Genomic DNA, 11,801 nt, shown 5'->3' on the forward strand with positions numbered 1-11,801 from the left:
TCATTACTTGTTTCAAATCAATGTGCGTATAATATTGAAATGGAGCTGCGGGAAAGTTGGTAGTCATGTTTGTCAATCTATTTCAATTTAGACTATGTCAAAGTCGAGATATTTCATTTTGGATTACCTCAATTTACCTATAGAACATCTCGCGAATGGATTCCGACGCCACACTATAACATTTTTGATAATAAGGACTCAAGGGTTTTCAATCAACAATACCTAGATTTTTTGGTAATGCCAGAGTTGGCCAAATGATAAGTTGCGTGTTTTTGTTAGGCGTTTGATTTCTCAGAAATAAATACAATTATTATATGTGTATACTTGAGATTTCTTGATTCTTGTTTAGTTAGTTGGTATTGATTCTATAGGTGTGAAACAGCGGCGTGAATAAGCCGAAAGTATTATTCAGCTAGCAATCAATAGCGAGGAAAGAGAACACGATCGGTCATTTGACACGACTAAACTACGATATCATATATAATAATTTACGATCAAACTATTTCGCACTGAATGGAATAGTGTAATATTCGATAGTAGCACGCAGTTGGCCGGGAAACAATCCCACACGCAGATCATTCGAAATATAGGTCGCACTGCGTAAATCCTCTTACAAGCCACGTTTCCGTTTGTGCGGTTATTGTTGGTGACTCGTACATATTCAACACCTCGCGAGAGATGCCTATACTCGAAAGTACGATTCACCGCTACGCCCATAAGAACACACGGTGAATCACCAGAGATCGCGTAAGAATACATGACAGACACATCATCGCCGCAGCCTATACCCAAAAGTACGAATCACGACCCCGAGTTTTCAATACGAGTCACCGCCCCAGCCTATACCCGAAGTACGAGTCACCAACACGAGTTTTCAATACGAGTCACCGCCGCAGCCTATACCCAAAAGTACGAGTCACCGCCGCGTCCATAAGAACCCATTACGAATCACGAGCGAGAAGGGGGGTCTAAAAGTACGAGTCACCAACACGAGTTTTCAATACGAGTCACCAGCGGGCCCATAAGAAACAATGGCACATCACCAGAGATCCCTTAAGAAACAATGGCACATCACCAGAGATCCCGTGAAAATACATGGCATATCATGAGCGATAGGTGGTCTGAAAGGGTACCATCACCAACACGAGTTTTCATGGCACATCACCGATGCAGCCTATACCCGAAAGGGTACCATCACCAGAGATCCCATAAGAACACATGGCACATCACGAGCGGAAGGGGGGGTCAAAAGGGTACCATCACCAACACGAGTTTTCAATACGAGTCACCAGCGGGCCCATAAGAAACCCATTGCGTCATGCGAGCGATCGTATATACTACTCACAAGTCTTCATTTTTATTCCGCAACTGTCGACTTATAGCACGACCCACTTCTAGGCTTTTTGTAGGACACCGCTTACACGGATGAGGTGGCGAGGAGGAGCCTATAGATAAAGCTCCAACACTTATGTATAGGAATTCTGAAGTCGTCCTCAAACCCGCAACACGTTGGTGTTGCAGCCGCGAATTATACCACTGCGCTATCTCGCCACCTCGCATCATGTGTAATCCAGATTCAAAATGATGTTAATGTAGCAAACCGTAACAATTAAAGTCACAAGGATTCACCAAACCTTGTTTGTTGCCATGTTACATTACGCATTCCATGATCTGTGCTTCAAATTGTTACATGGTATGTTTCCAAATCCCTAATTCGTAAAACGCGTCAGTAAGTAGTGTAAGTACCCTGATGACTATCATTCAGTCATCATCACCCGTAAAGAATGAACGGGCATATAAAAAAGGAAGCCGAAAATTGACATTGAATGAAGGTTTGGACCACTAAATATTTGTTGCTGGAGTCAGGGGTAAATCCGCCATATAAATAGTTATGTCCAAGCAGTCCGGGCATCCACTCAGTCAAGGGAGGGCGAATTTCAGAAGAGCTGCAAGCTTAGCTCAACGACAAGGCTATTGCGCAAAGCTGCATACTGTTCCGAAGGCAGCGGCCAAGACAATAAGCTTTGTAGTATCCAAATACATTATAATCAATGTAATGTATTTGAAATACTGAAATATATGGATAGACAAACGCGAATAGTTGTTTACAGAGGGTTCAAAATATATCACGTTTAACACTGTATCGAAATATGACGACAAACATATATTATTTTTATTAATATCAGTCACTTTTTTTCATTCCATAATATCGACACATTCATTGAGCAGCATTTATAAACAGTATACTTCACTGCTTTTAATTTATAGATAAAATTAATATGCGTGAAAATACAGTTAAAATTATTGAGTCGGAGCGCCAACGTATTTTATGCTTCTCATTTTCCCACGGAGTAAAATAATGACCCACCTCCGGATACTACCTGACTCCATAATAGATTTCATATAGGCCAAGATAGCACAAGACAATGTGTTCAGAATTCTGGGGTCATGACTACTAGAGTGGGCCATTGATAGCTCATGGATTCGATAAACGCCGGAGGGCCATTCCCTACCTGGACAACAAAAGTTGGAACCACCACATTCTCAAATCTTCTGAAATTTGGTACATGCATAGATGAGTTAATTTCGAACACAATAAAGTTTATTGGAGGAAAATTGATCCCCGGGGTCAAAAGTTAAGTCATTTTGAAAAATTGACGATTTTTTGCTCATTTCAACTCTGCAGCATTCAGGTTTATCAATGTAAAATTCAAAAAGGTGTAAACAGATGTTGAATTACAGTTGAGATTTGATACTGGGTTTTCTGAGTAGCTAGTATATTGGTCTATATTCCCATGTGGTATTGAATGCCATGCGGTGTAGTGTTAGACGTTAAATTGAGGCGAAACTTGGTCGATGGTCTGAAATCGGTCAAGCGTTACACAATTTAGAATGCGAATTGAGCAAAACCTTATAAGTATATTCAAGCGAGTAGGGTATCATATGAAAGCTGGTGACAAAGACAATTTTCTATAGCTTTTTCATTTTGGTTTTTCGACTGTAAGGTGGGGAAATCGCAATCTCAAGAGTACACTGCATTTATACATGGATATGCTTAAGTTTGGAATATGGCAAACCGATGGTTCCCATACTTTTTTGACTCAACACACCTCGTTAAGCTCAACTTATATTCATCACTACCCCTGAAGACTATATGTCAATTTCCAACAACCTATTTGAAACCAAGAGCTGTTCCTTGGCTTCCCATCCCAATGAATGGCAACATGCTGTGGTCTATTTTCGGCAAATTTTTCCAAAATGTCCTGAGATAATTCCAGGCGATTTGTTTCCCTGGCTCTCTTCGTTGAAGATCTTGACAGGGAGAACATGGCTATATCTCCTCCACAAGCCTTAATAAATGCTTCCATCAGCATCGTTGCATCGTTGTCAGTTACTTGCAATCGATCCAGAGCTTGGGACACATGCGTATTTTTCATAATATTTTTAAGTGCCATCAGTTTAATGGATTGGGTCGAGGTGCCAAGTCCAACATCAGCATCATAGTCAGAACTTGAACTCAAACTGTCACCCTCTTTTTGAAGATGACGATGATGCTAAAACAACATCGTCAGAACTTGAGTCGTGTGACACGTTTTCAACAGTTTGATCTGCAATGGCTGCCGTTTTCTTTTTGAGGTCTTTAGCCAGAATTTTGTCTCTTCCCAATATTATTGACTGGCGAGATTGCCGTTGATCTTCATAAAATGCAATGTCTTCAAGCTTTCTTTCATGTGATAGATAAATGTCATTTTTTATTGTCGTTATGGCATCTCTACTTCCAATATCCCACAGCTTGTCCAAATTATTAGTGAATTTTCTCCTCTTACTCTTGGGATCACTTTCCTGTGTCGGATTCTTCTTCATATCACGCCATCTTTCGTGCAGGTTTTGAAGTGATCGCACCACATGTGATTTCTGCATTGTCGCAATTCTCGCCATTTTCCACACTGTCATTACATCATCCACCACCACAGTACATAGTTCATGAGTAGGGGTTGACTGAGGACAATGCTCTTTCAGATACAGCAAGTAACTCATTACTTCTCGTATAGTAGGTAATCTTGAGTCACAGATGTAATCGCAAGTATATCCGACCAAGTACTGCTCAGATTTGGATCTTGTTCTTCGCTGCGGCATGTGTGCAATCTTTCGCCGTTTTGCCTCTGCCATGACTGCACTATTGTTGCTCCAAATCATAAACTACTGCTATCGACTCTGAAGCATTCAAAGAACACGTGTTACAGTACTACTAATGACTCATCAACCCACAACGCGCTTGCACAGAACCACAACCGCTACTACAGACTCTACCTCAGCAAAACAGACTTTCAATTTAGTAAAGCGAAGCTCCCGAATCCGAGTCAGCTGTGGCAGTAATCAGTGAGGCTTAGCCGATTACCCAATCAAGAACCGTGGTTTCGTGATTGCCCGCCTCTGCTGTCGGTTGCCCGCCCACTCTTCAACAACGACTTTCAAACGCATTTAGACAAATGTTAGCGGCTTTCCTGGGAGCTTCTTTCAAGCCCATTATTGTTTTTTAACAATAATCTACAGAATAAGCGATGGACACGCAGAATTCCAAACATTTTCCAAATTTTGAACAACCCTACTGTATATAGCGTTACACTTATAGAATATCTGATCGTTTCATGGCAGCAATCTTGAAACATGAGAAACCCACTTATAGAGGAGCTCAGATTTCCCATATATCACCCACACAGGAACCAACCTTATTTTCCATCAATGTTATTTGGTTTATTTCATCGAATAATAAAGGTGGTTCCGTATGTAGTAAAGTTTTCTAGCTATTATGCTATCCCTGTTGGTTGCTCGAACCTCGAACATTAAAACCCCTACCATGCTTTCCTCGTCCATCTGATTTGAACTATTTAAAATTGACCGTTTGTCACACTGAAGTGAACTTAAATTTCCGTTGCTAGAGTACTCAATTCCTCACAGCGTGCGTTATAATTTTCTTGCGTAGATCCCATTACCTTTATCCCTTATCTGTATCTATTATTTTTAACTCAGGATTAATTTTACTCGTAAAATTTCTGTGATCAAATAATTGGAACTTGTTCTTTTCGTCAATGAAGAATGGTCGACTTTTCATACGGCTCCCACATGTGACCGAGTAGTTTTCCGAAATAGATGCTTCTTTTATATTTTCCTACAGCAAGGTTCGTTCATCTATATAGTAAAGTCATATAATAATCGGTTTCCGATTTATTCATTTGCGATACTGGTCGCTGGGACATTTCCAAATTGAATTCCACCTCCATATGAATTGAGTTCGGGTACTGGTGACGATAAGCGCCTAAGAATCGGGCGGCCTCGGTTCGACTCCCGTCGGAGGTTTGTCCAGGCTCATCTTCTTGCGACATGAGACCCGAGAATGACTCGACGAAAGAATGCACTCACACACAAGTTATGGAAATCGCTAGCAAGGGCCCTGGCCTCGAAAATGATCAACTTCGAGAGTAACTGTGACGGCGGGCACTCTAAGCCGAGGTAGATGTCAGTCTAAAAGACGGCAACTGCGCGTCGGTCGGCATCCTCCTATCTGTTCATTACATCGCTTTCTATCTTATCGTATTGTACATTGTGTGTGTCTTGTTCAGTTGAAAATATAACCCAACGATTACACTTAAACAGTGATGACGGCCTCACTCACCCACCGTAAAGGTTATTATATACTCAGATTACCGTATATATTGGTTTGCGTGATTGGAGGTAGCAGGTTCCAGGTATGTACTGTACAGTATACAATGTTAAGTTAACTAACGTGTAGGGTTTACCTAACATCGCCTAGCACATCTCTACGTCAACTTCTCGGCCCACATACACTGCTACTTCCACTTCTACAAGAACCGGGGTCGTAATATTGTCTTCGCTGCCAGCTAAGTGGGTTACCCACATGGTCCCCCAGAAAATACCTCTGTAATATGGGGCCAAAAATGTACGGTTCCCGCTTGGTTTCCCCAGCTGGTTACCACAATTCATCTCACCTTGATACCTTGTGGTACCCAAGTAGGCGTGCTTACTGGGAAATAGACTAATATGACTCGCTTGACAGCCCGGAATAAAGGACCCACCTATTATATCCATGCAGATCATATCACTGGGGCCAACGCGATCATCGAAGCTGAGGAAGCGACATCCAATGAGACCATTGAAATATACGCACACGAAACTACTGAAGACCTCATGTTTGGATTTTGTAAGTAATACTATACAATACATGTATCCTTCTAAAATGAATAGATCTCATAATACATATTAAAGTCCGGACACGATTCGGAACCAGCCACATGACTACTGCAATCATTGCTGAATCCTTTTAATTAGGGACCTAAACCCTTATTATAAGAGTCCTAATAATTTTGATATACCCGTGATCAGACTTGGGGTGATTACTTCATGAATGTAATCGATTTTGATTACGATTACTTCCGAATGACGCGATTACGATAACGATTACGATTACAGCAAAATCAGGAAGTAGTCGATTACGATTACGATTACATTGGAAAAGTAATCACGATTACTCACGATTACATTTATTTTGCATTTTAGAAGTTATATTGGAAGACAATATATGAATTGCGCTGAAAAGGCCTAATGAGATAACAAACTTCTTTTTAAAATCCATGCGTTATTTGCTTGTTACGTCATAATGTACCCATTGCCGATTTTTATAGAGGACGATTTACCGCAACCAACGATTTGCATTCTTGCCAGGTCCATGACTGCCGCACCCCAAATTTTCCAATAGGGAGTGGAGCGAGCTCGAAGGGGACTCAAAAGTAATTCGTAAACCAACATAAATTATAGAGTATTCTCGAAATATTTAATTAACTTGAAAATTCCCTCTTGATTTTGGAATGCATACGTCTCCCCCTCAACAAAAAGCATACATAATTTTTTATTATTAATATTAATTTTGAAAATGGGACATTGTGGCGCTTGTCACCTTATCGGTCTGGTGCGCCACTACAGAAATGTCGTATTACCTATCGCAAATCGTGTACATTAAAGAAAATTTGTTCAAATCAAAACATTGCTGGCCAGGACGAACTCGACGAGAGGCGAGAGAAATTCTGGTCGTACGAGAAGGTTATATGCGGTGAACTCAACTTTCAAGTTCAAGCAGAAATCAATCAAATATGCTCGGTGCCAATCGTATTTTGGGCATGCGAGGAGGAAGTGATCCACATTCTCGGGTACGAGGCATAAGTCAAACAAAGGAGTGTCGATGCAGCCTATTTTAAATAAATGCCGTTTTAGGCGACAATGGCCGGACCGGAGACGGAATATTATCGTTTCATACAAACACGATCTGTGCATCGAGGGAAACGTTGTTTGTACCGTTTGGTGGAAACGTTTGTAGTGGTTTCCCGTCTCTGTTGAATGGTACTCGGTCTGCCACTCAGTCCGGACGTATTTGCGTAATTCGTTCTTGACATCTCTATAGGTAATTTGAGGTATTCCCTGACTGTCAAATGCGAAAGAGGCGGTGGAACGTGCAAGTTCATCTGCAACCTCATTGCCGGGAATGTCACTATGTCCTGGAACCCAGGAGAAGGCAACGTCGATCCCCATCCCTACCATCTGCAGGAAGAGAGGAAAAATCTTATTGAACGTTCTGCTCGGTGTGCGGTTCGGGGTGGCGATTGTGTTCAGAACACTAAGACAATCTGTCGGAATAACATATTTATCGGTTCAACTGCCATGATTGATTATCCACGATATAGTACTGTAGAATTTGGTCTAAAAATGGGTGTACCTAGAAAAAATTCTTATAAAGACGTATGATATACCGTTGGAAAGGTAATTTTATCAGCTTTTCAATGATAGGTTTTGTCATTTTTTTACGTTGAGGGAAAAAAGTTATGACCAAAAACGTGCGAAGGGGTAGAAATTGAAATTAGGGAAAAATTGACATAAACATGAACAAAAGGCTAGAAAGTAATGAATTATCAACAGAAGAGCAGGATAGAGATGCAGAAGCTATCAATGAAAATGACAGTAGAATGATATATCTGTTTCAGGGAGAAAGAGTGAGCAAGACGGGTGGGGGTGGGGTGGGGGAGGGGGGCACCAGTGGAGCTGTCGTTGTTGGTCTGGATACATGAGTGCTAAAACAACATCACAATCTAATCCAAAATCTGTTGTTACCATGTTGCCTGTGATCGACTTACACGCCACAGATTTAGCAGCTTTATACTCGTTTCTATTGTTTGTGGCCGATCAGTGCCGAAAACTGAATGTCCGAATGCCATGTGTAACCTTCGACCAACAGCTTTATGTAAAAGCATACGACATTGTATCGTCAAAGAACATGAGCGCCGTTGTTCGATTGGGCGGTATTCACCAGCTTATGAGTTTTTTGGGATCAATTGGTCCCCTTATGGAAGGCAGTGGCTTGAAAAGTGCTCTTGAAACAGTATAAGTGCTCTTGAAACAGTATACGTTCCTGTAACTGTAAGGCACATGTTTACAGGGAAGGCATTCTCCCGCGCTGTTCGAGGTCATCTGCTATGCGCAGCAGCTCTTCTGTCCCTTTTGTTGGAAGAATTTTGGAGTGAGTTGGCGCCCGGAGAGCAGAGTGCCTTGGAGAAATTGCATGACTCAGACCGTCCTTCTGATCACAATAATGACGACATTGCGCATAAGATGTTGGCATTCGTCACGAAAAAAAGGAGCAGCTCACAAAGGAATCACGTATAACAGCTCTGTGGTTGAGCTATATTAATTACGTTTCAGTTGTGCAGGAGTTTATTCGAGCAGAGAGAACAAGCGGCTGGTTACTACACTTAGGGCTGTTCAAAAATAACTTTTTTTCCTGAATCTTGCTGGTTACTTGATTAAATCGTTAGGTTGCCTTAAAAAACGACGCACACCAAATTTGAATTCATTCCGACAAATATTCGCGGTTTACGTAGCGTTTGAAAATTTTGGATTTGCCCAAAAACGCAAAAAAAAAAAATTTCTCAAATTTTTTTGCCAACCCCTTGAAATTGTTGGGCTGTCTTCAAAAACTATGCAAAACAAATTTGACTCAATTCCAAGCCGTAGAAGCGGAGTTATTCCAGTTTTTCGGTGATAATTCTTGGATTATCCACCAATCAATGATAATCCCTGAATTATCGAATAAAAACTGAAATAACTCCGCTTCTACGGCTTGGAATTGAGTCAAATTTGTTTTGCATAGTTTTTGAAGACAGCCCAACAATTTCATGGGGTTGGCAGGAAAATTTGAAAAAAAAAATTTTTTGCGTTTTTGGGCAAATCCAAAATTTTCAAACTCTACGTAACCCGCGAATATTTGTCGGAATGAATTCAAATTTGGTATGCGTCGTTTTTTAAGTCAACCTAACGATTTAATCAAGTAACCAGCAAGATTCAGGAAAAAAAGTTATTTTTGAACAGCCCTACTACACATATATGCGTCAAAAAGCATGCTGAACCTATTTGCTGCCACAGGCCACAACAATTATGCAAAAACATGTCGCGTGTATCTTCAAACACTTGCAGAATTGGAAACAAGTCACCCAGATGTCTACCAGCAATTTATGCACGGTAATCACACCGTCAGGCGTTCTAACAAACAATTGGCTGGAATCTGGACTGATTTGTCTATTGAACAGATTCTCATGAAATCTTTAAAGGGAAAAGGCGGAGTCATCGGCAAGGGCATCACCGATAATGTATTAAGGGTGTGGACTAAAACCATGCACAGGTGTGCAGAAGTGACAGATGCACTCAGTACAGTCACGTCATTGTCAAATTATGATGATAAACACAAAGAGGCATTTGCTGGAAGAATCAAACGCGATAATGAGGATTTTGAAAAAGTACAAACCTGGTTTCGTTCACACAATCCATTTAAAGTAGGAGTTCAGTTTATGGCTCTAGACTCAGGGTTGGTTGATAGCAACAGCAGTGTGACCTGTGACCGAGCTGAGGAGATAGGGGCGTCTATGCAAGCTGAACTTGATGGTAAAACGTTTACCAACTGTTCCTTCAAGAAGAAGAAGCAAATACGTACTATACAGAGCCTTAATTACCGTGTGAAAATTGACCATGATACTATCACCATTGATCCATTAATACTCTTTTTGAGATTGGTTGTTGTCGTAGAGAGAAAGCCAGAAAACGAAATTGCAGACTACTTTTTCTACGAGTTATCATCGTACCCATTGTCACTGTTCAAAGATGGAGTTCTACGAACTGCGCAAAAATCAAAACTAAAGTCATACGGCTTGGACAAAGTGGAAATGACTAAAGAACCGGACTGTGCAAAAATTATTGATGGCGGTGCCTTGTTGTGGTGTTGTGACTGGAAGAATAATGAGAAGTTTCATGAGATTTTCAAAAAATACATTGGTTTTCTTCAGCATTTGAGCGCCAATGTTATTGTTTTTGATGGCTACAGGGTGTAAACCAAAGATTCGACCCATCAAAAACGCTCTGGTACGACGTCTCAAACTGTTGAATTAAATAATCAAAATCCATGCCCAACTGAAAGGAACATCTTTTTCTCAAACTATACAAACAAACAAAGATTCGTGGTGGCTTTATCGAAACAACTGGAGTTGAATGGTTTCATAGTTCATTTGTGCCCTATAGTGATGCAGATACAACAATCGTTCAAGTTGCTTTTGATTCGGTAGGTGGGAAACCTGTAACTGTGTACTCCGACGATACTGATGTCCTTTGCTTGCTAGTGCATCATGCTATGCACCGCGACTATCCTGATATCTTCTTGACAAACATTACAAGAGGGAAAAACTGCCAGCAAAGACGGTGCTACAGAGTTAGAGATATTATTGCGAAGGTAGATGTTATTGTTTTGGAGTACTTGTTATTCGCGCATGCATTTACGGGCTGCGATACAACTTCAGCAGTTCATAAATTCGGCAAGATATCTGTATTTGAGAAGTTGAAATCAACCAGCTTGCGAAATGTTGCCGATGTTTTCTACGAAGACGACGTCTCCAGACCAAGTTGACAGGGCTTCGATACGGTTCTTCGAACTTTTAGACTCGTCTACGTATACTTTACAGCAGGGCTGGCCAACCTTTTCAGCCAACGAGCCACATTCTATTGACAAATTTTCGCGCGGGCCACTAGCCGCGCTAAGCGCGAAAATTTTTTGAAGTTCACAGGTCAATATTATTGTGATTTGGCTATATTGCGGGCCTGTTGTACATCGCTGGGCTAATTTTGCGAGGACAGGGCTATTCGGAGCATGGACATATCGATATCGTAAGATGCGACCAACATGCGTCAATCATTTCGTGCCTAGGTTTCATAGCCAACGCTCTTACTGCGAGCGCCAACGCAATGTCGCATATATTGAACGACACTTTGTCTCGTAATCGCGAATATAGTTAGACTCAATCTGATACATTAGGATTAGGTGTTGTTACATTTTCATAAAAGGGCAACAATATTAAAAACAAGAAATCGAGTGACAACATGTTGCGCCAAGCTTGTAGAAAAATTTTACCTTTGATAAATCTACCGCAAATTATTCTGCTTTATTGTAGTGTACGAAGATATATATACCAATATGTGAATGGCTGATGGATCTGTCAATGCGTCGGAACTGATATTTTAGTCATCACATCTCAAGTGTTGCGGCCAGAATAATCAAATTTTTGGTTGGCCTTGCAAGTTCACAATCTGTGCAATCCATTTTTGATGATATTAGAAATTTTGGAAATGACCTCGCGGGCCACTCAAAACCTTTTCGCAGGCCACATGTGGCCCGCGGGCCACGGGTTGACCGGCCC

At 41.0% G+C, this 11,801-nt stretch overlaps 1 protein-coding gene across 1 annotated transcript in view; it reads left to right on the plus strand.

Moving 5' to 3' along the window:
• The window catches only part of LOC145446034 (linear primary-alkylsulfatase-like), a 62,893-nt gene that overhangs the window by 27,351 nt on the left and 23,741 nt on the right, over positions 1 to 11,801 (plus strand). The window contains exon 3 of the mRNA XM_080324219.1: positions 6,113 to 6,220. Within this exon, the coding sequence (XP_080180345.1) occupies positions 6,113 to 6,220 (108 nt within the window). The remainder of the gene's footprint in view (positions 1 to 6,112; positions 6,221 to 11,801) is intronic.

The sequence above is a fragment of the Botryllus schlosseri genome, chromosome 9 (genome assembly GCF_051294905.1).
Source record: "Botryllus schlosseri isolate E-star chromosome 9, Bs_hap1, whole genome shotgun sequence".
NCBI lineage: Eukaryota > Metazoa > Chordata > Ascidiacea > Stolidobranchia > Styelidae > Botryllus > Botryllus schlosseri.